Source organism: Electrophorus electricus, chromosome 8 (assembly GCF_041902795.1).
Source record: "Electrophorus electricus isolate QZ-2024a chromosome 8, ASM4190279v1, whole genome shotgun sequence".
In the NCBI taxonomy this organism is placed as follows: Eukaryota; Metazoa; Chordata; class Actinopteri; order Gymnotiformes; family Gymnotidae; genus Electrophorus; species Electrophorus electricus.
In genome coordinates this window covers 26,398,684-26,426,383 of record NC_137504.1, presented here as the reverse complement: position 1 = coordinate 26,426,383, position 27,700 = coordinate 26,398,684, and the positions used below count along the sequence as shown (strand labels likewise).

At 43.0% G+C, this 27,700-nt stretch overlaps 4 protein-coding genes across 20 annotated transcripts in view; 2 read left to right on the top strand and 2 right to left on the bottom strand.

The window, feature by feature from the left end:
- Nucleotides 1-8,289, bottom strand: part of dnm1a (dynamin 1a) — a 51,595-nt gene extending 43,306 nt beyond the window's left edge. For 3 of the 11 annotated variants that reach the window (XM_081719007.1, XM_081719001.1, XM_081719002.1), the window contains exon 1: nt 7,894-8,284. In XM_081719007.1, the coding sequence (XP_081575133.1) occupies nt 7,894-8,054 (161 nt within the window). In that variant the 5' untranslated portion in view covers nt 8,055-8,284. Of the gene's footprint in view, nt 1-7,893 lie in introns of all 11 variants that reach the window. The other 8 variants (XM_081719003.1, XM_081719005.1, XM_081719009.1 and 5 more) reach the window with 6 other exon arrangements.
- Nucleotides 8,290-9,106: 817 nt separating this feature from the next.
- ciz1a (cdkn1a interacting zinc finger protein 1a) lies at nt 9,107-23,538 on the top strand. Of its 7 annotated transcripts, none has more exons than XM_027025415.3 (16): nt 9,107-9,287; nt 10,160-10,415; nt 10,804-10,931; nt 11,291-11,460; nt 11,872-11,965; nt 12,116-12,203; nt 12,394-12,455; nt 13,323-13,399; nt 13,476-13,688; nt 14,492-14,622; nt 14,845-14,938; nt 15,665-15,778; nt 16,117-16,242; nt 16,558-16,645; nt 16,822-16,943; nt 19,279-23,538. In XM_027025415.3, the coding sequence occupies exons 2-16, from the start codon at nt 10,234-10,236 to the stop codon at nt 19,774-19,776; spliced, it is 2,187 nt and encodes a 728-aa protein (XP_026881216.2). In that variant the 5' UTR covers nt 9,107-9,287; nt 10,160-10,233; the 3' UTR covers nt 19,777-23,538. The 7 variants fall into 7 exon arrangements, with proteins under 7 accessions (XP_026881216.2, XP_026881232.2, XP_026881190.2 ...); XM_027025431.3 differs by having other exon boundaries at nt 9,109-9,287; nt 13,473-13,688; nt 16,567-16,645; XM_027025389.3 differs by having other exon boundaries at nt 9,109-9,287; nt 13,473-13,688.
- bbln (bublin coiled coil protein) lies at nt 23,377-24,746 on the bottom strand. Its single transcript, XM_027025767.3, has 2 exons — nt 24,281-24,746; nt 23,377-24,078 (listed from the first exon to the last, which is right to left on the bottom strand). The coding sequence occupies exons 1-2, from the start codon at nt 24,363-24,365 to the stop codon at nt 23,861-23,863; spliced, it is 303 nt and encodes a 100-aa protein (XP_026881568.2). The 5' UTR covers nt 24,366-24,746; the 3' UTR covers nt 23,377-23,860.
- A 143-nt stretch (nt 24,747-24,889) lies between these two features.
- On the top strand, nt 24,890-27,622 carry surf2 (surfeit 2). The gene is made up of 6 exons (XM_027025754.3): nt 24,890-25,213; nt 25,391-25,542; nt 25,847-25,950; nt 26,157-26,354; nt 26,617-26,741; nt 27,511-27,622. Exons 1-6 carry the CDS (start codon nt 25,139-25,141, stop codon nt 27,598-27,600), a joined length of 744 nt encoding a protein of 247 aa, XP_026881555.2. The 5' UTR covers nt 24,890-25,138; the 3' UTR covers nt 27,601-27,622.
- The last annotated feature ends 78 nt before the right edge of the window (nt 27,623-27,700 follow it).

Sequence of the window (27,700 nt, the reverse complement as noted above, 5' to 3'; positions counted from 1 at the left end):
ATGATGAACTGTCTCACCAAGGCATCTGCTTTGCAATATCGGTCATAACTGAAACAATGCCAGAAACGTGTCCTTCATGACCTATCCATGAGTAAGGTGTAAGCCTTTACACTCCCCCAAAACACACACACGTACACACGCACTCTATAACCCTCCCTCTGTGATAAGACACTTTACTTGAGCCGGATGGCAGTAACTGCAGGTTCCCGTGACAACCCCTCCTCCAGATGCAATACCATATGGAGCAGCCATATGGGTGGTGGCCACAGCCGTTTAGGCAGCCATGATCACACAGCGACTTCACCTGGGCACTCATGGACTTCACCTAGGCACTAGACTAGAAGGGGAGCTTTAAGTGTTTGGGACATAAGAACTTGCACAGCAACCAAAGCAGTCAACCAACCAAAAGAATCTTCTGTTGCTAAAACAGGCACATATAAGTAAGCAAACACCAAAATGGGGCAGACAGAGATCCTGCTCCTTTCCTGTTGAGAGTTCCTGTTAGAGCATAGCTTTGATATTTCAGTTTCAGAAATATCAAATTAATCCCAAGTAATCCAGAATCCAATGATACATACAGTATTTCTTTATGTCAATCAGTATTATTGCAATAAATGATTAACAACAGTACCATAATTTTATTTATTTCACTCACTGGAGGAATGATGAATTGGATGAGGGCCCCCCTTCTTGCCCCTCTCTCTCTCTCTCTCTCTCTCTCTCTCTCCCCCTCCCTCCACAACACTCTCATTTATCTACCTCTAGCTCACCCCCTTGTTATCATCAAATTCTTATGTGGCTGCAAATCAGCAAACACTGAGGCTAAATAATATGATACTCACCACAACCTTGCAAGAGATAGATAGAGAGAGAGAGAGAGAGAGTGAGAGAAGGATAAAGAGAAAAAGAGATAGAGACAGAGAGATGAAGAGAGAAAGATGAGGGGTAAAAGAGATAGAGGCAAAGACAGGTGAAGAGAGAAAATGAGGTTGGAATAGAATCAAGAACTGCAGTCTACAGAAGGGCGAGAAGACTGGTGTGACTGAAAGGGTATGAAGGAGATTTATGGGAAGAAACCCAGACACCTGTATAAACAAGATAAAGTAACAGAGGGAGGGAACAGTAAAAAGACTGAACGAAACACACAAGCAAGCAGAGACAGCAAACGAAACAGGAACACATTACAGAAATAAAATCAAAAAGACAATGAAAGAGCAAAACCAAAGAGCTGCAGAACAGCAAGCATCCTGGGAGCAGGCCGTGGCAGGCAAGCCTCCCCTCACACTTCTCCGGCCAAAGCTATCTGTTTACACCGGCTGATGGACAGTTGAAAACAGCATAGAACCTCCTACTTTTGTGAAAAACCATTGAGGTTCCAGGCTACCAGAGTTTTGTTTCAAGTAGTCCTCAAAAGTACTACTCACAAAGCCTGAGGGCGCATCAGTGTAAAAGAACATGGATCAAACTTTTGAAGATCAGTACAGATGTGGCCAACACTGCAACCCAAACCCTACATTGGAGAAACAGAGGAAACCATGTCCTCTAGTATTAAACAATGTTCTGTGGTATTAAACCATGTCCTGTAGTATTAAACCATGTCCTGTAGCATTAAACCATGTCCTGTAGCATTAAACCATGTCCTGTAGTATTAAACCATGTTCTGTGATATTAAACCATGTCCTCTAGTATTAAATCATGTCCTGTAGCATTAAACCATGTCCTGTAGTATTAAACCATGTTCTGTGATATTAAACCATGTCCTGTAGTATTAAACCATGTCCTGTAGTATTAAACCATGTCCTCTAGTAATAAAGCATGTCCTATAATATTAAACCACGTCCTCTAGTAGTGAACCATGTCCTATAGTATTAAACCATGTCTTCCAGTAGTAAACCTTGACCAAATTATTTGTTTGCATTTATAGAGTGTGTCTGCCACAAGGTTTTATGTTTTTAAAAGCTGCCATGGTTAGCCGTCTGTATGAAAGACGGAGTGTGTTTTTAGATCACACGGTCTGAGTAATTAATGGGAGACAGTTAGAGATGGCATCACACAAACAGTTTTATGTGTATGTGTATGTGTGTGTATACACATCACATACAGCCCATATATTGCTAATTGTGCTGATATTTTAGACATTTGCCACGGGTAAACTCTCATCGTTCTGCATGCAGCAGGCTTGCCAGTGTCACTGATACTGAGGATGAAAACGTCCCCCTCCCCCCACTATTTCCATTAACACATAAGAGACCTTTAGGATGAGGAGATGATGTATGATGGGCTTAGTTTTGAGAAACAAACCCACGGATTCAATTACTGCACCATCCAATCAGACGGCTGAAATATAAACTGATAAAAGCTTGTACAACTGTGAGAGCGAATCAGTGTGCTCCTTGTTGAACCGCTACCTACTAGCAGATTAGAAAAGATCCTATTGAGTTGGATGAGAGAGACGCAGGCCACGCTTCTCTCTCACTCACTGTCTCTGTTGTGCGCACGCTCTCTCTCTCTCTCTCTCTCTCTCTCTCTCTCTCTCTCTCTCTCTTTCTCTCTCACACACACACACACACACAAACACACACGTCTGTTTTTTTACTTTCAAAATGAAGGCTTTTCCTAGCAAAATAAAACAACTTTAAATTAACTTTAAAAGAAATTGATTGTTAATTAGAACTTTAAAATGATATTTATCTCCCTGCACTGAAATGAAACCTGCCTTGGACAAGATTATGTCAACCATAACACAGGAAACTGCAACTAGATTAAAACTGACTGAGTAATAGGCTATAATGGGAAATTTTCCGTGTCTTACTAAAGGTTCAGAGTGTCTGGGAACATTAGGTGATTCATTTCACTATTGAATTTCACATAGTCTTTTTCTAGGCTCATATAATATGTTGTTTAATGGATTACTGTACATGATGTCTTTGCACTCATTTTAGCACTGCAAACCTTTAAGCCTGCACCGGTCCCTCCACACCCCAGCAACCTTGCAGTGAAGTGACCCAAAATAACAGTTCTGTGGTATTTGACAACTCCTTGAGAACTGTCCTTGGTGCTGAGATCACCACAGAAAACTGAATGGGATACAGCCAGGAACAGCTCCGATCGCGTTATTTGCTATGGAAAAAGTGCAAAAAACGTTTGCAGAGGCAAATGTTTGTTAACCATGCATTGTTTATGCACACGTGTGTGGTGCGTGGGCCGACATATCTGCAGTTTACTCTCCATCACCACTTTCACATTACAGTGACTGTAGTTAAAGGCAGGCCAAGGCCAATCTTGACAAGCCACTCTTGGTATGGGCGTTTCAAATGGAGGGACTCTCCATCCAGGGCAACATCAGTCTCCAAAGTCCCACGGTTCATTATGTAAGGCTTCTTTATGGGTGAACAGCAAATATGTGCACAGTTCTAAGCATCAGATAAACAGACATAATGATGCCTGTTTTTCACAAAGGAGCACTAGCAACAAAAATGTCTCACCTGTTCATTTAAATATAAAAATGTTAACAAAACAAACAAACAAAAAAATAGTTTTACATTACTATACAATAGGTGTGTATCTGTCAACATTTCACTGCAATATTTTTCAGCACATCATTCACCAGTGAGAAATGAAAAGGAAAACAGAAAAAGAAAGAAAAAGAAAGAGAGAGAGACAGAGGGAGAGCCTGAAAGAGAACCAAAGGCACAGAGAGAGAGAGAGAGAGAGAGAGAGAGAGAGAGAGAGACAGAACCAAAGGCAGAGAGAGAGCGAGAAAGAGCGAGAGAGCTAGAGAGAGAAACAAAGGTACAGAGAGAGAGAGAGAGAGAGACAGAGAGAGACAGAGAGAGAGACCAGAGAGAGGGAGAAGGAAGGAGATGGGTGGAGAGACATTATAAGACAAGCGTTAGGGTTAGACAACACATGAGGTGCAATAACTGTATCTGCCTAACACACAAACTGTTAGATGCATTGACTGTATCTACTTTACTGACTCCTACAGACACCAAAGTAAGGGATTCTAAAAATTCTTACTGGCAAAAAAGATGATCAATGCTATTTGGGTATTTAGCACTGTAAAAACCAGAGGGCCCACCAAGCGCTCCTATAGCCCCCAGTGAAGCATGTAGGGCTTGCTGTCCTCAGCAGATCACTGTGCTTTAAGCTCTCCATTCTACTGTACATTCCCTTTAGAGCATTTAAGTGAGATTGGGATAGACAAACCCTGTACCGCATTCTGTTCCAGCCAGCTCTAAAGGAAGTTGTGCCTTGAAGACTGAGGCTTGAAATAGTTAGACCTTCACTCCTCCCTTTGCATTGTTCAATCAAGTTCTGGTGTGAAAATTAATGGTAATTATTTATACTAACAGCTAAAAGGATAAGCTGTATTAATGGCAGCGTCACGGTACGGCCCCTCCTCCTAGACATCTCCCTGTGTGTGTGTGTGTGTGTGTGTGTGTGTGCACATGTGTGTGTGTTTGTATGGCCACGCCCTCCTCATGTATCACACCCGTTCCTCGTTTTATGTCATTATTGTGCACGTATATAAGGTCGTGTTTAGTCGTGGATGTTTGTCCATGTTTGACCATCCGTTCGCCTGTGTGCTGCACTGTCTTCATTGTGTATTTTGAATAAATGTCACAGTTTCAAGTTTGGTTTATTTGTCCCGTACATAGTCATACACGGTATAACTCGCAGTGAAATGGTTTGAGTGGTCTGTCCAAACTGAGGAAAGAAACAGGGGTGCATAAGGAAACATATACATATACACAAATATATATAGCAATGTATGTACAATATATGTATCATATGCATATATACACAATGTACAATGTATATATGGATGTATGTGTATGTACACAATGTACAATTCCAGTTTACAAATTTACAGATTTACAGTCACATGGTGGTGGTGGTCCCCACAGTTTATCAGTTTCCCTGATTCAGGGCCCAAATAGCCTGTGGGAAGAAGCTCCTCTTCAGTCTCTCTGTATTGGTCTTCAGGGAGTGAAAGCGCTTCCCTGACCTCAACAGAGTGAAGAGCCTTTTGTTGGGATGTGTGGGGTCCTTCACAATCCTCCTGGCCTTGGTCTGGCACCACTTGTAATAGATGGTCTGCAGGTCAGGAAATTCCATGAGTGATGCGCTCTGCTGAACGCAGCACCCTCTGGAGTGTTCGTCTGTCCTGCTTGGTGCTGTTCCCAAACCAGACTGTGAAGTTCCCCGTGAGGATGTTCTCGATAGTGCAGGTGTAGAAGTTCCGCAGTACCTTGGAGGGCAGTCTGAAGTCTCTTAGGCATTTGAGGTGGTAAAGACGCAGACAAGCCTTCTTTGCCAGGGAGTTGGTGTGGCAGGACCAGGGCAGGTCCTGCGAGATGTGAACTCCAAGGTGCCTAAAACTGTCGACTCTCTCCACCATGGTTCCATTGATCCTCACAGGTTTGTAGTGCCGCTCCTGCTTCTTGCTACAGTCCATAATCAGCTCCTTCATCTTGCTGACGTTTAGGAGGAGATTATTTTCCTGGCACCAGTTTTCCAGGTGTTTAATCCCCTCCTGGTAGGCCCTCTCATCATTGTCTGAGATCAGGCCCATGACGATGGTATCGTCAGCAAACTTGACAATGATGGTGGAGCTGGAAGTGGCTGTGCAGTCGTAGGTGTACAGTGAGTAGAGCAGGGGGCTTAGGACACAACCCTGAGGAGCTCCAGTGCTGAGGGTGAGGGTGGATGAGACACAGTTGCCCACCCGTACTGATTGTGGTCTGTCTGTTAGGAAGTTGGAGATCTTCAACATTGCACAGGCATGTATGCAGTCCTAGATCCTCCAACTTAGTAGTGAGTAGGGAGGGGATGATAGTGTTAAATGCTGAACTGTCGTCGACAAACAGCATTTTAACATAATTACCCCTCCCTTTGTCCAGGTGGGTCAGTGTGGTGTGGAGCAGATGTGCAATTGTGTCATCAGTGGAGTGGTTGTGGCAGTATGCGACCGGCGTCCAGCAGCCAAGGCTCCACCCAAGGCACACCACTCTAGAGCCAGCAAGCTGCCCCATGTGACTCGCAGAGAGGCGGCGGCATCATCATCTGAGGACACACCCTCACCTAAGCACAGAGCCCCAGAGCTCATGTGCCAACACGTAAGCCTCAAGGAGGCAAGAAGGAGGCATCACCAGTGCCCGCCCCAGACACAGGCCAAACTTCCTGGCTCATCTGCCCCAAAGCCAGTGAAGCTGCCAACACCCAAGTCGGCGAGGGGCGATTGCCCGTAGGCTAGTCGGACTTCGACCCAGCCAACAACTGGGGGATACCTTTCTATCATAGCTAACATCTATCAACATTTCAGTAAACTGTTCTACAGTAGCTCTTCTGTGACACTGGACCAGATTGGTTAGCCTTCACTACCCCTACATTTGGAATTGGGCACCTGTTACCCTGTTGCTGGTTCAACGGTTTTGTTTCCATTTTTGGTAGTTGCTTACCACTGCACATTGTGAACACCCCGCAGTGCCATTGGCACTGAAAAATGACTGAAAACCATGTTTCTACACAACAGAATCCCAGAATCTCAGTTGTTGAAAAAACACCTATATATTAATCCGTACATTGTTTACAAGTTTACATGTGTGTTTACATCTGGTGCTATCGCTGGACACCTGTCAAATAATTTACCTCTAGCCTTTATAACTATATTCTCCTAGAACCAGGGCCGCTTGCCGAGCGTGCCAGTGGCTTTAAATCCTGCACGCGCCACCTTGCCTCAGCACAAATAGTTGCTGAATCACTCAGCTCGAATCTGTGCAAAAGCCAGATCAATAAGCACTGTCGATTTTATAGAGCAAACGCGTCTCCCAGAGCGAGAGAAACACAGCTTTAACAAACTGCGCACAAATTGTGCACAATTAGAACCCTCAGATGTGGCTTGATCGTGACTCACCAGGCTCATGGTGTGGCGGAAACGCATGTGAATGCGGGCAGACCGACCACGACGACACCAAGCTCGTAATTTAAATGCGTACAAGGTCATACTGCAACGGGTTCTTTTGGTTTGCATAACAGATGCATCCAGTGATGTTTGGCAACTTAAGCGAGCGTGGTTCAACAAATTAAGAAACACTGGTCTAAGGTCTAAAATCGCAGGTGACATTTTGCGTCCTCACGAAAAACGTTAGTAATGGAAAACATTCCAGTTTCCATCGTTCTTTCTAAATAGTAATTTGACGAGTTTAGTTTAAACAAAGTATTCGTTCATTAACATCAAGGGGTTTTACTAAATACCATATTTCGTGGCACCGTGATGTATTGAAGAAGACACAAAATGAGGATGGAAATATGCATGGAATTTACGTCAACGTGTTAATAGTCCTAACATGAGCTGCCTTTGAGGGAAGCACTTATTAGTTGTAAATCAGGTATATCTAAAGAGGGTCCTGTTTAGGTTTGCAGACTGGATATCGAGCAAAAATCCATATTTAAATGTTATTGTGCTCTGTGTTTAATACATATATACTATCCCAGTGTGAATATTTGAATATTAGTGACTGCTAAGTTTGTGACCTTGGCACTACAGGGCACAAAAAGACCATAGCCTGAAGATCACACTCCTAGATGAGCTTCTGAATTGCCTTTTATACAGCACTTAGTGGAAATACGCAAGGCCATCTGTCGCAAAAATAATCCCTTAAGATTCCTTCTCGGTTTTAAACAGCATCGAAAAAAACACTGGTAGTGATTTCTAACGCAGTTCGCTAGCGAATCATCCTCCATAATGACTCGGTAACGTTTTAAGGTTACTACGAGATATCATTACATGACGCAGGGGGAGGTCGAATCAATAATATGTTTTAACGTACAGTATGTACAATCTGGATCGTAAACATGTAGGCTGACATGGGATGATTAATCACTTACTTTCCTACAAAGTTCTCCAGTACGGAGCTCTTCCCTGCGCTCTGGCCGCCGACGACAGCAATCTGTGGAAGGTCCAAGTTGGCATTTTGTCCGATGGCCGCAAAGGCATCTTGCATTCGATTTACCAGAGGAATCAAATCCTCCATCCCGCGGTTCCCCATCCTCGCCAGACACTCGATCGCTCCTTCTTCAAATGAAAGCGAATGAAAGAGCGTTCACTCTTTCGAAGAAGATCTGAGCCCTTTCCAAATCACCGCACTGATGTTGCGATGTTAAAGAGAGTTACGCTATTTTTGCATACGTCCTCATTCTCCGTCGTACTTCTGTGTATGCGGTTCCGTATCCTGGCAGGCAACGAAGGTAGAGGGTGATATCGTTTTTTCTGAGACAGGGACACCCTTGCACGTCTTATTGTGTGCGCTAGTTGGCGTACTTTCGATGTGGGCCTATTGTGTAAAATAAATTGTATCTGGATAAATTGATGCATTAAATTTGTTTTTCCGAGTAGGTGGCAGCGTAGCATGCTTAATATATTTGTCGTGTTATATTTCATTGTAGCATTTTAATTAGTCCCTTCCAAACACATGCAGTGTGGTGCGTAATGTTGTAACTGCGGTGTTTATCTAAGTTGTCTGTTATGTTCTGTCCCTACATGAATTCCTAACGGAATGGTAGCATTCAGTCGTGACTAATGAATAAACCCAACACATGCCTTCTGAAGGTTTCTCAGCAAAATATCATTTGTGCTCCTACTGGACAAATGACCTGTCCGTGGTGCTGAAAGTCTGGGCCCTCTTCTACTACTGCGTTATGATTGCAGTCTTACCTTGTAGGTTACTTCGACATTAAAATTCGTTCGGCTCTATATTTTTATTCAGATCAAAGATTTTAATCGCCAGCCCAGATGGCAAAAGCGCATCAACAACCAATCTACTTCACATTCGCTCATTTTTTTTACCAGTCTACTTTATACGTTAGTTAATACTTTTATACACCTTTTCATATGTGTACAGCTCAACCGCTACAGTGGCGTTAGTATGTGTAAAATTACACATATAAATCATATGGATATCATATAAAGATATGGATTATATTTTCCCCGAAACACGACACGAAACATTTCCATTCTGCAGTTCATCATCCAACAAGATAGAGGGCGACACAATTAGCCGATGCACTTGCCACCACATTCATAAAGACCATAGCTACTTAGCCCCAGGCAGTCTATTTAGCTTGTCTCCTATGGAAATACCGGTACGTTAGCATAGCATAGCAGATGCGTAGTCGTTTATGTAGACGGGGAAGAATAGCGGGGAAGTTTCAACAGGCAGTCGACTAACGTCTTTCAGTTCTGCCTTCTCTGAGCGCTTTCAACCAGTGCACAAATTTGGAAAGTAGGTTATAATATACGAAAAGCATTTTTTTTCAGAATTGTATGCTTAGCTGAGTTGCGCAGAGTCAATTCTAGGAAGAAATGAAGACGATTAGCAAGTGTTGTTATTAGCTGGTTAGCTGAGTAGCTAGGTAACAACATGTATCGGTTATCCTTTGAGTGGGATCTACAAAGACGGGCTAACCATTTGACAGCTCGCTGCTAGCTTTTCAACGAGAAAACGCTTGATGAAACGACAGTTTGTCAATTTTTAGCCCTAGTCGTGCATCGGGGACACGTTATGTTTTTTAACATTTAGTTATTAGTCGTCCTAACACTACTACACACACAGAAATTCCATAAGTTAACGTCACCTTTGCTAGCATAATTAGCTAAGTTAATATTCGCTTAGCTTCCCAGCTAGGTCAAGAAGCTAGCCAGCGAGGCAGATGGCTGTGGATTGGCTTGCCCTATCCAATTGTTTTACTTCTGTGTATTTTCTGATAACGCATTTCTGTTTTCTGTTATTGGTGTTTTTAGTGAAACCTTATTATATAGTATTTACATAAGGAAATAACTGACTAACACGGCAGTCTAGCTGGCTAGCTAAAATGTCCATATCAGCCAAGCTGTCACAATGACTGGTATTGCTAACTAGCTAGCTAGCTAACATGCTTATATAAGGAATTGTTCGGGGCCGTGTCCATCGTAAGGTTAGAATATCCTGTGTTGCTGATAACGAACATAACGAATCAAATGTACTCAGATGTTAACTCTGTGGCAGGCTTACCTGCCAGCTATGTTAGCTTGTTAGCTCGTTAGCTTGCTGGCTGAACCTGAGGTGTCGTCCTAACGCTACCTTACAATGCCGCTCTTCCGCTTGTACAAATGTAGGTATCCACGCTTAATTAACGTGGAATAGCCTGCCAAATTCACCACGATCTCACGGGCAATAACAACACGCCGGGATGTTCAATCCACACCACCACCATCAGCAACAACAACAACAACAACAGTTTCATCAACACCTCCGTCAGCTCCAACAACTATTGCAGCAGCAACAGCAGGCGCCACCTCCGCCTCCTCCACCTCCGCCGCCACCCCAACCTCCACCGACCCATCATATCCCGCATCACCATGGAGGCGGCCGGTAAGACGTTACGAGAGCTCGAGGAGTTGTTGGGCCCGGTTAGTGGGTCTGATTAAAAATTCTAATAGCTGTGTAGATACCTGTAGTGCAAATATGTTCTGCTTAAGGATTCGGTGTAAATATCCCTATGGAGAGCACATTAATTAAAAAAAAAAAAAAAAAAGGTTTTGTTTGTTTGCTTATTGTTTTTGTAGTGCTCAACCCTGATGTGACAGATTACTAAATCATAATGCAAAATTAGCGAAGTCGTATGCTTTGCATCACAATTACGTAGTTATAGTGCAGTTCCGACTGTATGAAGAAGACTGCTCGTCTCTTAGTGGATGCCAGGCTGTCAGTGTGTCTGATGCATGTCCCCTGTTCTCCATTCCCACTTGGCTGTGGCAAGCAGCCCCATGGCAGTGCCAGCACCTGCACCTCCTCCTGCTCGCATGGTCAACCTCTGCTCAGCCACTCAGACCATCATCGCCCCCAACCCTATGCTGCAAGGAGCCCTGCTCATGCAACAGATGCAAGGTAAACCAAGGCCAGTTCAGCCATGGCTTTCTTTATATAGCCCTGCCTGGGGGGATTCAGGATCAGATATGCCATGTGTCTGGTCAGTGAACTGAAGTGCAATGACAGTGAAGTGCAATGACAGTGAACTGCAGATCATTTTTTAAAATAAATAAATAAATTTTAATTTAATTCTTTATCCACCCAGAGGCGCAGATAAAGTTTTCTATCACCATTGATTGTAACTCTGGTAGCCTTCACCCTGGGTGCATCTGTGTGTGTGTGTTTGTGTTACAGAACTGATTTGCAAATGAAACATGAATGAACAGGGAGAATGCTATTTATTTGCATCTCTATTAAATGCCTTTGCTTTTCCCCAGCAGGAAACATGAGAAGTTTTGCCATTGGCGGGCAGCAGTTCCAGCAGTTTTTTGCTGCAGGGTCAAGGTCCTCCATCTTGGGCCCTGTTCCACTTGGGGTTGCCATTAAGACCCCACACATGGGGTTCCCTCCGCGACATTTCCACCCTCATGCTCGCTATTTCAACAATGTAAGACTGCAGCAATTCCTCTCTCAGTGCAGGCTGGCGGGTACACGGCAGGGAGAATATGTTGTTGCCATTATAGAATGCTGGTTATTTATTAACATTGATAATAGTACATTTATCATTGCACTTTGCTTGGTACAGAAAGGGGAGACTGTACCATTGGATTGTTCTAGGTCCTAATAATGGTCTATATTTGAGTGCACTGACAAGAAAAGAGGAATGTGCCATTAGGCTGTTCTCATCCATACTAGTTATACATTTCTAATAAGCACCTTCACTTTTGTTCAAACATGCATATGGACGCAATACTATACATTCTTATGTTGTTCATGAGCACTTCCTCAAGTACCACCATGTTGCCTGGCACTATAATTAATGCTGCCTGAAGTAACATGATTAGCTGTGTGCACACAGGACTTCCAGTCAAGACAACCTGACAGGAAGCGGGAGAGTGAGCAGAGGCTTGCGGTCGGCCCAGACAGCCAGTTGGGGCCAAGCAGTAGCCGAGGTGCGTGTCCTGAGTCCCACCCCACCAAATCTCTTCACCTGCTACGCTATACATCCATTCCCACTTGAGTCCTGAGTGTACGTGGTGCTCTGCATGTGGGGATTGTATGTGAGCATTAAGGCCTGACAATAGTGTCTCTTTGGGCTGTAGATGAGGTGGCAGTGGCAGCTGATGTGAGTAGCCAGTCGTCTTCACAGCAGACGGACGAGCCAGCTGGGAAAAAACCGAGGACAGAGGGGTAAAGCTTAAGCTCATGTGGATGGATATAATACACTGCCCAAGGCTGCCATTGCAGCAAAACCCCCAAAATGCTTAGTATTATAATGTAGTATGTGCAATATAACATTAATGTCGTATTATTAGTGACTTCAGTAGTGCAGTGAATTATTTTGTGCAGTGTCATTGAGTTTTTCTCTTGTGCGACACAGGCCAGATGATTCACTGGAGGCCGAGGCTTCTCTGAGCACTGCTGGAGATGTAAACACTGCAGGTAACTGATTCAGTGATTCACACGCTCTGACTCGCACGCTTTACGGTGGCAGCACAGGAGAAGGCAGTTCATCTATCCAGTGTATGTGAAAATAAATACAAATATAAGGCCCAGTCCGATTTCTTATGTTTTTGAGCATCATCTTGCTCCTTGGAAATGAGTTACATGGAGTAGTGGTTGAAATCTTACAAAATGGGACAGCCCTGCAAGAACCCGATACATTATCAGTAGTTGTAGTCAATAGCTTTTACGTAAACAGACTCGACAAGTTTTTCCATACTTTTCCAGTATGCTGTCCTCAACTGTGCCAATCTCTCTTGCATGGGCCTTAGACATCCTTTTGCAACTGTCTGCAGTTATCATCCACAACTTCAATGTCTCATCAGTCGGTCACCAAACCAAAAAGAACACTGCTTCATTACCAAGATACTAGCAGTCTACACTGATATTAGAGGAGCAGTAATGTTCATCAACTTCGCTGCTGGACTTCATTTACATTTTAGGCATATGCCTTCAAAGGAGGATAATTACGACATGCAAAAGTGTCCAGATGCATGATTGTAACACACAATTCGCAATATCAGTGTAATGTTAGCTAGCTACTGAGACATCAGAAGCCCCTACTAGGCTACTAGCAATGTGTTAAGATTGTTAGGCAGTCTAGGACCATAATACATTGGAACAACATTAAACTAAAGTAATGATAAATACTAGCAGTATTTATCAGCCTACCCCTAGACGTGAATGCACAAAACAGAGGGGTAGGGCTAAGTGCTAGGGACAAGGGGTGAAATGAGATTTGGCCTAAATCTATCCAAATATGATGGATTATGTCCTTGTGCTGTGTCCATGGCCTGCGGGTGTCAGACTGCATACTGGAGGAAGATGGGACCATAGCAGGTTCGGAGGCAGCTGAGGCAGGGGAGCAAAGCCGTGCGGCCGAGGTCAGTACCAGAAGATGGCTGGCCAAGTCTCCTCTCGTCTCCTCTCATCTCATCTAGTCTTCTCTCGCTGCAGCAGGTTGAAGGCCCCGAGCCTTCAACCAAAGACGAGGAGCAACAGAGCAGCTCAGCCCAGGTCGACCATGTCACCACGGAGACTGTGCCTGAGGGCAAGGAGGATGCAGTCACATCTGCTGGTACCAGGAGTGGTGAAGGGGCCAAAGATGAGGTTGGAGAAGCCTCAAACAAATTTTACTGCTACATCTGCAACATCACCTGCCATAACCAGCAAGTATGTTCTTCTGGCATTGACTGTAGGGTACCAGTAACACATGACACTTTACTTTACACCACCACTGTTGGTTCAAGTTTAAGTGTAGGTTGTATTGTCATTCCTTTGTATACCTAGTACACTTTGGAAGGGGATGTTTTCTTGTGGTCCATGGTGCAACACAACAGTAAAGCAGCAGATTACAGTGCGGAGGTAGCAGGAAATCTGTCAAATATAAAGCAGAGAAACACAGAACATTAAATACAAAGGACAGTGACAACATAATGTATGTTTAGTGTTTGGGTATGTTCGAGGAGGTATGTAAAGCATGAATAACTTTAGACTGGAGTGCAAGGAACATCCCCAGTATAGGGAGTACACCTTACAGTGTACACTGTTACTAAGTTTTAATGTATGCATTAATACTCTTCTGTTAGGAAAGTACATAGTATCAGTGTGCTGTTACACATTGTTGCTTACTATAATAAATTGTAATTAATGGTATAGTTAATATAGGGTTAGGGTAACACTGTAATGATAGTCACCCTTCTGGATAATCTGAATGTTGCTTCTCTATATTTTTAATTTTAAGTTAATTTCATTTTCCTTTAATGTGCTTTCATGACTTTGGTTGATATTCACATATTTTGTTTTGACTGATTTATATAATTTATCAAGGCTCAGCTTTTCTTTATCTGCCCAGAGGAATAAATATTCTCTCTCTGTGTGTGTGTGTGTGTGTGTGTGTGTGTGTGTGTGTGTGTGTGTGTGTGTGTGTGTGTGTGTGTGTGTGTGTGTGTGTGTGTGTGTGTGTGTGTGAGAAGAATTTTCAGAGCCATATGAATGGACTGGCCCACCAGCAGAGGATGATGGAGATCCAGCACATGAGTAATGCCTGTCTCGTCACACTACTGCCACGCGTACAAGAGTCCCTGCAGGGAGCGCGCAAGGATGGGTGAGACACACACACTAGGAGAAACAAATCCTTTAATAAATACTGTATTTCTTTCTTTTTTTTTTTCTTTTTTTTTAAGCTTTTGTCCTAGGTTGTCCTCTGCTGCTATTAAACTAAAAAGAAAGCCCAACAATGACCTCTGCCCCATGAAATAATGTTTTTGGAGAAAAATCCCTGCACTTGTGGAAGTGCTCTCATGCTGTCATGCATGTTAAACTGTAGGGAGAGAAGACCAGGACTGCAGAGGTGGTGTGCTACCTGCCAGACCCACTTCACAACTAACGTGATGGACCATCGCAAGACCAAGGAGCACAAGGTGCACTACAGCCCATTAGTGAAGTTTAGCCCTAGACTAAACCAAACATGCATTGCTAGCACAGTAACAGTCATCGTAGAGGAGTGCTCAGTGAACGGGTACAGAGAAGCAGCGAGACGTGAGTGACCATACAGGGTGTCTTTATTTTTCATTATTAAAGCAAATACAAAGCACAGCGGTGAGCTGGCAAAAAGTGGGGAAAAAAGGGCAAAGCGCTTACAGTCACTCTTGAGGCGCTGGGACACAGTGGAGCAGTGATAACAGTCGGGGTGTCAAGTGCAGCAGCGAGGAAACAATGCAGCGCTGGAGGAGTTTCTGTGGGCTTAAGTAGAGAGAGAAACAAAAGGCAAAAAATGGACAGGCGCATGTGATCAATAATCAGGAGCTCGGCAATAGGGAAGGTTTTTTTTTGGGGGGGGCAGTGGGCATGTCCCTCAGGCTGGGTGCCGGGCTATAATGAAAGAAAAAGTATTGAGATGTCCCTTGGTCAAATCTTGACCTCAGAATAAAAATTATATTGAAGCAGTAATGAATTGTTCCTCTCTCCCTTTCTGTCTCCCTCCCTCTTTTTCTCTACCTGCCTCTTTATGCATCCCTCTTTCTTTCTCTCCCTCTTTCTATCTCTTTCTCCATTCCTCTCTCTCTCTCTCTCTCTCTCTCTCTCTCTCTCTCTCTCTCTCTCTCTCTCTCTCTCTCTCTCTCTCTCTCTCTCTCTCTCTGCTGCAGATCTGTAGCCGTTCTGCTAGCCCCTCCTGCACTGTCTGCAGGGTGCAGTTCAGAACATCTAAAGAGTTCATGGAACACATGCAGTGTGCTGAGCACAAGCAACTTGTGGAACAGGTACACTCAGTGACACACACACACACACACACAAAGTAACCACATGTATACATGTACACACAGTTTTCTGCTTCTGCTTTCTTCTTTCCTTCGCTCGAACATGTTTATTTTATCATGCTATTTTTATTAGAGAAGTACACTTGCCTTCACAAGTTTGTGTGTGAGTGTGTATACTGAGTGTATCTGTTCCGAATGTTGCTTGTGCTCATCAGACTACATATGTTCTATGATCTTTCTAGATGTTCTGAGTTACAGAGCAGTTTTTTTGGTTGGTTGGTTGTTGTTTTATTTACCGACGTACACAAAATGATGTCTGTGTCTTGTTGTGGTGGGTACAGCTTTGGAAGGAGACTGGAAAGGAGAGCCTGGAGGACTTGAGTTCGGATCTGTATACCGTGGGAATGGATGGTGAGGGTATGAACAGCGAGGAGGAAGAAGACCAAGCTGATGAAGAGAATGGACAGGTAGGGAAGCTCCTCTCACTCTTCCCTCAATCATCCTCTCTTCTCCAGCTGTTAAAAAAAAAGTCATGCTGTTAAACCCATGACTGTGGTTCGAGGTTTGTGCTCGTTAGTGTGAGTGGTGGTGGTGATTAAGAGGCTCTGGATAATTATAGGTCATGTCTTCTGCATTTCTCTGCTCTTTACTGGTGATGAGGAGTGTGCAGATGTGTAGATTTCTTTTGTATTTGCGTCTTTATAGTTTGTTTACCACTTTCAAGATGTATGTGTGATGTAGATGAGCTGGATTATTAAATGAAACATTTAAATAACAAAAAGCCCCGGCAGGAGGGGCTACCCGTCCAGATGGAGGTCACACTGGAAGACATGACGGAGGATGAGGAGTTTGACCCCGACACCGTTTATGGTGAGATCATCATGTAACTCTGTCATGCCTTTCACAAACTGCTACCTGGGCCATCCAAGCAGCAGGACTACATGAAAGCCAGTTTGTATTTTGTCTGACTGAGGATTCTTTTGTGGCCAAGCACTTTCATTTACATGCAATACACTGACTATTGTTACTCTGAATTTTTCCCCAAGGTTCCAGCTTTGTAATTCCCGTGGCTGGGTTTCTGTGCCGGCTCTGTAACCAGTTCTATCACTTTGAGAAGTCAGCCCTACACACTCACTGCAAAACACTCCAACACTTTGAGAATCTGAAGGTAGGCTGAAAACTTCATCCAGGGCTTCATACACTCACTACCCAGTGGAGCAGAAACACTTGTCTCTGATCACTTTTTAAGATGCCTCCATGTTGCATTTTATAGGTGTACAATCACAGACTATAGCCATGTCCAATTTGGCAGCCACTCTCTAACCCTGTTTATCACTGATCAGGTTTTGACCACAGGAACCACTGCTGATCGGACGTTATTTGGGGGTGACGCATTCTCAACACAGCAGTGACGCTGGCATGGTAGAGAGTGTTGAGCTGGCATGGTAGTTTCAGACACAGCAGGGCTGCTGTTCATTTTACTGCTGGGTTGATGGGGGAGCGTATAGTCTAACTGAACCCCTTATATCTGTATTGGTTGTATTGGTTATATCTGTATTGGTTGCGAAGGAAAGGAGAAGCAGAAAACTGTGTGTACATGTGGTTACTTTTGTGTGTGCGTGTGCGCTGAGTGTACCTGTTCCACATGTTTCTTGTGCTCATCAAACTGCATATGTGCATTTAGTTAAATGCTTACACTTATTCCTGCATATTTTTGTGCATACAACAACAAAGACCAATGATATTCATTTACATTTACAATTGTGGCATTTAGCAAATGCTCTTATCCAGAGCAATTTACAAAAGTGCTTTGTCATTTACCCATAGAATGTATTCTAGCCAGTACAGTAGGTTAGCTTCCAAGAGACCAATGAACTAGAATACTGTAGAAATACAGGGATCACTGCTGATCCAGAAGTGCAAAACGCATAAACTCTATAACGGACAACAATAAGTGTAATAAACAATAATCTACAATAAGTACTAGAGTTTTAGTTAGTCAACATAGGCGCAGGATCAGTGGTCATCTAAATCAACGGATCTTCACACCGAGGATGCAAACCCCACGGCCCAAAAGTCCCCCAGTAGCTCCTCTTCGAGTGGCCCAGATGGCTGGGGTTCTAGACACAGATTAATACGTTCAATGTAGGTTCCCTACTGCTAGTGTGGTTATTGTCACTGATATAATTGGCGCATCTGATACGGGGGGGGGTTTCGTGATGTTGACCGTCTTCGCAGAACAAAATGTCATACCATTTGAAAAAAAAAAATCATCTGAATCGATCAGGGGTTTGTCTCATACTGAGAGCAGATTGTTCCCTGAAAAAGTACGCAGATGATGGCTCAACAGCACTGAAATACAGATACTGTTAGCTCCTGCCATCTATAACATTAAAAAGGACATGTATCAATATTTGAAGTGACTTATGAGGTATAATAAATGTAGCAATTGGAAGTTATTAAGCAGCTTTTGAGGCATAGGGAAAAAAAAATGAAAACCCATCATTATCTGATGGAAAATGGAGGTAGGGAAAGGACAGAGTATTTCATGTTTGGGAAGTGACACTGTATTTCACCCAAAAAAGGCACTTGAAAAGGAACTATAGTGGAATGTTTCCTTAACTGCTGCAGGGGTGGGAACACTACGGGGCAAGCTCGTATTTGCAGTCCAACGGATGTTGAACTTGTGACTGTAACAGTTGAAGTGTCCAACAGTGGCCACTGACCCTCCTATAGATCTTCCTTGCTAGAGAGCATTTCCGATGCATCCCTTACAACCCTGATCTGGAGAATCAAGTGCAGTTTGAAGGCATTTATTATTTGGTTAATACATTTGGCTGGGACCACACTCTTGCAGGCACATGGATCTCAGGAGGTTTGGGATACAGTATAGGAGTCCTGTCAAAATCAGTCCATAAAGACCTTATTGTTAACCTGCTAAAAGTAAACAACATTGTTCTTTTTGTACCATAGGCAATAGAGTTGAAAATCTGCTAATGGATTTCATATTGCTAATGACCTTTTTGGGTATGTACAGTTGTAAGGCAGTTAGTCATACCACGCAAGCACAGATGGTTAAAACCAGAATGTTGAGACCAATGAACTAGAATACTGTAGAAATACAGGGATCACTGCTGATCCAGAAGTGCAAAACGCATAAACTCTATAACGGACAACAATAAGTGTAATAAACAATAACCTACAATAAGTACTAGAGTTTTAGTTAGTCAACATAGGCGCAGGATCAGTGGTCATCTAAATATTCCACAAATAGATGAGTCTTCAGTCTGCATTTGAAGACTTCAAGGGACTCTGCTGTCCAGACAGCCAGTGGAAGTTTGTTCCGCCATCTGGGAGCCAGGACAGAGAATTGTCTTGATGCTTGTTTACCATGACACTTGAAGCATGGTGTTTCAAGCCGAGCCGTCCTTGAGGTTCGAAGTACTCGAGGTATAGATATTTGTGCTGCTATTGGTTCTGACAATTATTTTTATGTATTACAGAGATATAAAACCTTAAAGCTCCAGGAGGACTCATCTCTGCAGGCTTCAGAAGAGTTGGCTTGCGGAAGCTCAACGGATCTTCACACCGAGGATGCAAACCTCACGGCCCAAAAGTCCCCCAGTAGCTCCTCTTCGAGTGGCCCAGATGTCAATAACAGTGGACCAGCTCCAGTGAGCTCCTCCGAAAAAGCCACTGATCAGGGAAGCCTCATCACTACCACTGCCACAACCGCCACCTCCATCACCAGCAGCACCACCAGCAGTGACCTGCCTTCTGCCAGCCAGCAGCCAGCGTCTCCTGAGCCGCCCGGCAAGCCCACGGACAAGGAAGAGGTGATGGTCGCGGAGGAGCCACTGAACGAGGTGGATGACATCCCAGATGTTCCCAGTGTTCCCGACTTTACCGAGGTTCCCAGTGGCGTTGTAGAGGAGAAGACTGGCCGGGGCCGTGGGAGGACGCCGGGAAAGAAAAGGGGGAGAGGAGGAAGACGACGCTGAGGGAGTTGGAGAGACAGAGGGAAGGGGGGGGGGGGGGACTGAGCTGCTACCTAGTCTGAACGAGAAGGAACCTGAGTGATCTGTTAGCCATGCTCTGCAGTGTACCTTCTCAGCTGAGAGAGCTGAAAGCCCGGGCAGTACAGGTAGAGAGTCGGTCTTTCACTCTGCATTTTTGTAGATGTTTGCTCCAGATTTTTGAACCACATAACCCGCAGGTCATAGTAACAATTTTGTTTTTTTTTTGTTTTTTCCCCTTTTACTTTCTTTTTTGTTGGTCTTCATTCAAAAAGGTGGGACAAAATGAAGACATCACGTGGTTTTGTAACAGTAAATTTCAAACTTTCAAAGGATGTTGCAGAAAGCTTTCTCCTCAGTGTAGGTTCTGCACAAGCTTGTAGTGACTTAGAATGTAGCAACATTTTAAACAGGAATTTTTAACAGGTGATTTTGTAAAAAGAGAAAAAAAAGGAGATGTGAGAAATCAAGATACTCTTATTTTGAAATGTGAGGTCTTGGTTGCATTCAGTTCCTTCCCATGTGATTCAACCTATGTTGAGATGGTCTGTGCAACTGTTGAGCTTTGGAGAGAGTACTCAAACTTAAGGGAGGTGACCTACTTATTGCTTACCCCGTATTTCAAACCACTGACGACCTCTTATTTTTAGAACACAGGCTCCCACTGAAAGCCAGGATTTAGATTCATTCATGGTTTTCAGGCAATTGGTGATCACAACCTATATTGGGGGTGCTATTGGGGCCAGTTGAGCCCGGTTGGAGCCTCAACCAGAGCAGTTTGGCCTTGAGAAGAAGGGACAGGACCTTCACGGTAGTACTAGCAAGATCACACCAAGCCAGCACTCTTTAATGAGCTTTTTTTCTACGCATGCTGTTCCAATGACCAATATTTAGGGTACAGTCTAAAGATCTCGATACTTTTTAAATCCTTTTTGAGTGTTTCATAGCTTAACTGAATTCTAGACCATCGCTCTGGGCCCATGTTGTCCTGGTGGTGGTGTCATTGCTCGTCATTAGCCTACCTGATTTATAACCATTTTGTTTTTCCTGAACCATTTCTGTTACTACATCACATTGTAAAGATGGGTTTGACAGAAAACTCCTCTGACTGATTCCTTCATGCTAATTTAATTGTAGCTAAGAATCCTCTCAAACTGATTTGCTTAGTTTAGTTGTTAGCTATTGTCTGTGGTATGAAACCAGGAAGCACAGCACAAATGCAAGAGGTCGAGTGGATGTCCTCCACAAAGTGTCATGCATTAATTTTGGCATGAGGAAATGTGCAGAAGATAAAACCTCGTCAAACCCTTGGTTGACTTGCACCTCCTGGATATTAGAGTATAATGAAAATGTGAAGTGTTGATGGGACCTCAGGTTATAGTGGTTTTGTTTTAGGTATCTGGCAAAAAGGTGGAATAAGTCAGAGACGTCCTATGGTCCTATGGTTGGTTGTAAAGTAATTTTAAACGGGATGCTGCACATTTTAACACAACTTTTTTTTTTCTTTTGGTTTTGATTCTATGCATGGTGAAAATCATGCGTCACTATACCTTGCTCTGAATTGTGTGTTCATTAATTAAAGTCCCATTAAGCTCTTCAGGTATATTCCATTGTGCTAGTGCTTTTTTTTTAACATGAAAAAACATTTTGAATCATTAAAGTGCTGAATTCTTGGGAGTGGTTGCCCATTCGTACAGATCTGAGGTCAGATCTTTTGGCTGGAGCATATATGTCGTCACTACTTCGGGTCATAACTCAGATTTATGACTTTTTCCTAGCTGTATAATGATACACTGAATTAGAGAAGTTTTATACCAGGGTCTTGGGGAAGCTTTCTGATCTTTTTACATTTTCAGTGGCATTAGCTGTGTGAATGGTTGTGACACTTTTGTCTCCCTCTACCTGTTTCTCTTCAAGTATTGTGCTTTATTGTTTTATCATTTTTATGTGCATCTCAAAGTATAACACTGGAAAACCTGAAACAGCATGTTCTATGTGCTAGGTCTGGCTAATTAGGCATACTATATATGGCTATTGCACCACACAGTCTGAGGACTCGCCTTGAAGATGTCTGTACATAATAAAGCAAGTGTACTGTGTGAGGGCTGGATGAAATGGTTTAAAAACGATGGCTGGGGTTCTAGACACAGATTAATACGTTCAATGTAGGTTCCCTACTGCTAGTGTGGTTATTGTCACTGATGTAATTGGCGCATCTGATACGGGGGGGGGGTTTCGTGATGTTGACCGTCTTCGCAGAACAAAATGTCATACCATTTGAAAAAAAAAAATCATCTGAATCGATCAGGGGTTTGTCTCATACTGAGAGCAGATTGTTCCCTGAAAAAGTACGCAGATGATGGCTCAACAGCACTGAAATACAGATACTGTTAGCTCCTGCCATCTATAACATTAAAAAGGACATGTATCAATATTTGAAGTGACTTATGAGGTATAATAAATGTAGCAATTGGAAGTTATTAAGCAGCTTTTGAGGCATAGGGGGAAAAAATGAAAACCCATCATCATCTGATGGAAAATGGAGGTAGGGAAAGGACAGAGTATTTCATGTTTGGGAAGTGACACTGTATTTCACCCAAAAAAGGCACTTGAAAAGGAACTATAGTGGAATGTTTCCTTAACTGCTGCAGGGGTGGGAACACTACGGGGCAAGCTCGTATTTGCAGTCCAACGGATGTTGAACTTGTGACTGTAACAGTTGAAGTGTCCAACAGTGGCCACTAACCCTCCTATAGATCTTCCTTGCTAGAGAGCATTTCCGATGCATCCCTTACAACCCTGATCTGGAGAATCAAGTGCAGTTTGAAGGCATTTATTATTTGGTTAATACATTTGGCTGGGACCACACTCTTGCAGGCACATGGATCTCAGGAGGTTTGGGATACAGTATAGGAGTCCTGTCAAAATCAGTCCATAAAGACCTTATTGTTGACCTGCTAAAAGTAAACAACATTGTTCTTTTTGTACCATAGGCAATAGAGTTGAAAATCTGCTAATGGATTTCATATTGCTAATGACCTTTTTGGGTATGTACAATTGTAAGGCAGTTAGTCATACCACGCAAGCACAGATGGTTAAAACCAGAATGTTGAGTGCTGTACACAGTATTAATTGCTGTGAGAGCAACAGTATGTCCAGTCCAGACACCTAATTGCTTACTTCTGACCCAAGGCCTAATATGAGAAACGTGTTTTGTTCGTGTCAGGCCGACTGCCTCACCACCACTACAGCATCAGCAGCCCAGTTCTCGAAGCCGCATGTAACCTGAACCTGAGGCTGTAGCCACAAAGTGAAGTGCTCAACCAATAGATATTCACCTTAAATGCACTTCACTTAATCCAGTTTTGTTTCATGAATTTTAAAAAAGCCTCACACATCACACATTGTGGTCGCTTGTTCACAGGACAGTAATCATGTTTAGGACATAAATGTGTTGATTATCAACAACAAAACACCAATGAGGAACAAGATTAAGGCAAACTGACGTGCTGTGGAATGGTATGGAATTGAAACCTACCTCCAGGACCACAGCAATATGGAAATAATCAACATACCAGAATGAAATTGTACATTTCATAATCTATTTTTATTCTACAAATGAGAAAAGAAATAGATTAAAAAAAAAACACATTTGTTTTATAGCACCTGGAAGTATCATGTATTTTTTTCTGATGTTCGTTTTTCTGCATTCGGGTCATTTTAATGTCTAATAAAATGTTTCGATGATTACTGTTTTTCTGATTGATTTATGATATTAAAATGACAAGCAACACGACAATGAAGAATAAGAAGAAAAGCTGTGTATAATAAAGTGAGATAAAATGGTTCTAAAGACAGAGTGAGGTATCTATTCACCTCGAACATCTATTACTGAAGTTAAAAATGTAAATACTATGCGACGTTAAGAAACTCGCCTGTACTTTTAGGAGCTGAGGTGGAAAGGATATTGGACATGATCATGCCAGGTTAGTGTCCTCGCAGTTGTACAGTACAGAAGGGAGACATGCCAACGGGACCAGCGGAATGTGTCGGGATGTCTGGACTTTTGTCATCCGTCACATGGAGGTGAATCCTCGTGAGACGGATGCGGAGGCGGCTGGGTTTTATCTTTATCTTTTTCATTCAGCTGCGCTTGGAACTCCTGCCGTGCCTGTCGGTTGGACTCCAGAAGTTCGTGTAGTTTGCCGTTCAGCGCATCGTTGCGTTCCTCCAAGTCATCTAGGCACGAGTTGATCTGGTCCAGCATGGAGTTGATTGCCGCATATTCTAGTGTTTCAATATTTAAAGTATTAATCACACTACGAATGAATATTCCGAGGGATGGTTAGAAACATCTTACAAGCATTACTTTACACATTGGTGTCCGGGGAACTGGTCTTTTAAAATAGTGAGCTGGTGTGGGTGGACGTAAAGCCAGAAGGTCATATGATCATACGGGACGAGCCTACGAAGGGCTCACTGACCTTACCTTCTTCACTGAATTCGTCTTCGTTATCAATAATTCCATCATCGTTTGTAATGTTGGGGTCTCCATTTGGTCCAGACATTTTCATCTCACAAAAATACCAAGGCAGTATAAGTTACCTCGATAAAAAAAAAAATAACCGCAAGCTAGCCAAACATTTAAACTACGTGAGACAGATGCTGAAATACAAAAAAAACCCAAAAAACTTTACAGTTGATATTTAATATGTTGCCACACAGGCGCAAATAAACACTTATAGCTACAAATGTTAAATTAGAATGAGTAAAATACCACACGTTCGCAAATGCACATCTAACTATCTTACCAAGCTCGGTTAGCTACACTCACTGCACCTGATAGCTCACCACCAGCTGACTGGGGGCAACGCGATTGGGCTGTCCAGTTATGCGCCATACCATAATAAAACATAGTAATATACTATCTATGAATAAACGTAGAGTACGACAATGCGGTGTAAATAACAGCAGTACAGGGATGTCTTTAGCTTTGCAAGAGTATGAATGTGTTGCGAGAGTCTCGTGCCTGCAGGCATCGCAGCTTGGGTTCTAGCTTGTGTGGTCACGTGCGGACATAACTCTCACGCGGAACTCTGAGTTAGCTTTCCGGCTGGTTTACGTTTGCAATCCGAGCAGCGGTTTATGTACCATTTCAATAATCTATCTTTTCTCGCGTTAAAACTATGCTGATAGAGAGGCTAGAAAAATAAAAGCGGTGTGCTTGTCGCATGTGTTCGCTACAGGTGATGTATAGGAGGCTTTTCCACGTGGGGATAACAGCTAGCCAGCCAACATAATTTGTAATACAACTAGTTGGCTAATGTTACAGCCATAATAAGCAGTAATGGACGACCTGCCTGCCGAACTAAGAGCATTTCTTGAGGGTCAACCTTTTCTAGAGCTTACTGATTCCAATAAGGTGACTTAATTCCATTTTTTTTGTTTATTTCTTGTATGACTGCCAGTGTAAGGTTGCTAGCTAGCTAGCGCAAATCTGGATTTAAACGTATAAAGATTTTTGGCTAACCAGCTAACTGCTTTAATGATCAAAGCGTTATTTCAGGGGCTCGCTACAAGCACTGTTTTTTATTTTTAGGTCAAGTGCACGCTAAATGGCCACGAGTTTCCTTGCAACCTTGCACAGTTGCAAAACTTCACTTCGGGGAAGAAATTCAAGAAATTGTGTTCTAACGCAGAATTCAATTACAGCCAGTATGAACCACATCTGGTCGCAAGTACTAAAGAACCGTAAGTTCAGTCTATTATGCGTCGGTACGCAACTACTTTTTTTTTCTTCTTAGATCTGAGTCTATTACGATTTGTACGTTCTAAACACCTTGAGACTTCCACCAATGGTACAAGTGTACACAATTAAGCTACCTCATGACATCTTGTTTACATCATCTCATGGACATTTCTGTTTGAACTGCTTTCAAAAGTCCTTAAGAGCAACTGAGTGTATCGATTATTTAAGTTTGGTCTTGTTTTCAGCTGTTCCATGTGAATCATGTGTGCGTACACCCTGGTGATATTTAAACCTTTTTTACCATAGCAATCGCCTTTTCTGCAAGCTGACCCTGAGACACATCAATCGAATTCCCCAGCATGTCCTAAGGCATGTCAGTGGGAAGCGATACAAGAAAGCTCTAGCACAATGCAAGTACCACACTAATAATGTTAGAATAATGTTTTCAAGGCTGTTTTACGTTGTCGTTCCAGTTACTTTAATATTTTCTCTTCAGCTAATGTGATTGTATTTGAAAGATTATTGCATCTCTCTGATTTGTGTACTATAACAACTGTGCTATCACCCAGCCACAGTTGGTCACAATGAACAAATCTGCTGTACGATCACATTTCAGACGAGGAGTGTGCGAAACTAGGCGTGGTGTTCATGCCGGCCAGCCTCAAGCGGAGACGACGGCCCAGAGATGCCAATGGCGAGCCGAGTACAAGTGGAGGGCAGCGGAGAATGAAGCCAGGCAGCGACTTCTGGGCACCATGTTCCAGTGACGGCGAAGACGGCGACTCGGAGGACAGCATGTCTGACCTCTACCCATGTCAGAGTTGTTTTATTCACCAATGCCCAGAAAACGTCACCTAATAACTGAGAAATGTACTATTGCTGTTTATCCACATCGCTGTATATACTTGTGTTGGATAACGTTTGGACCAGTAAAAGCTCCTAGACAAGCATTTCATATTTATACAGTGCGTGTCACAGTATTTTCTGAGGTTTAGGTTAGTTTTTAGTCACACGCACGCAAACACAACCTACTATGGTGCATTAGCAGTGACATTTTCCACCTGTCTTCTCCACAGCCTCCCTGTTCACTCTAAAGAAGGCAGAGGCACAGGAAGAAATGGAGGAAGGTGATGACTTCCAAACAGATGATATGGAGTTTTCGGAAATGGGTGATAAACAAGAACCACAGAAACGCAAAAAGGTTAGCTATAGTTTTTATTTATAGTGGTTTCTGTTTAATTTATTTTACACGTTTTCCGGAGTACAGACGCTACTCAGCTGTCCTTCACTTTTCCATCATGTGTTGGCTTGAATCTGCCAAGGCGTTGTGGAGCTTCTTGGCCCGTAGATTTACTTATAGTCCCATTGTTTCAAAGTGAAAACTGAACCCTGCACGACATAATTTAGATTTTTAATCAATGTCATTCACCCCCTGGAAGTTTCAGTTCCTTCCTCGGTTGCATCAAATGAATGAATCAAAGGTTTTTGAACAAGGGATTGGGGTCTTAGGGGTGTGTGTCTTTGGATTTGAGAAACATAGCAGGTCGGTTGTAATGCATAAAACCCCATGGTGTGTCATGCTACCTTTACAGCTTCACACTGTGCTCATAGAGTTGGATGCAGCGCATTACTGAGATTTCATGTCAGGCCACAGAGCTGAAGAAGTAATGGTCAAGTTTTTCATACGTTTGGTCAGAGGTGTTCATGTAGGGAAACCGCAAATGTAAATGAGTACAAGCTCCTGGCAACTGAGAGCGAAAACTGCTGAGATAGACAGGATCTTGGGATTTCCTGTGTGATGAAGGTTAAAATGGCATTTAAGTGAACAATTAATTACTGTCATAGATTCTACTTGCTGAATTAGCTTACCTGTGAGTTTTGTGTCCTGCCATAAATGAGTAATTAAAAGATACTATGTTACAAGTAACATAATTCATCTGATTGTGCTATACTGTCTCATGCTTTTACAGGCCCAGTCTGTTGGCTTTAACAAGAAGTTCAAGAAAAACAGAAAAAGGAAAGGTTTTAAGACCGTCGGCGAAGTAAAGAATGGGAAATAATAAACTGTGGTGTGTGCATTAACTTTGTTTACTATTTCTTTTTATTCTTCGTGTGTTACCCCACTGTGCCTGCATAAGCATGTCTCATAGATCATTAATT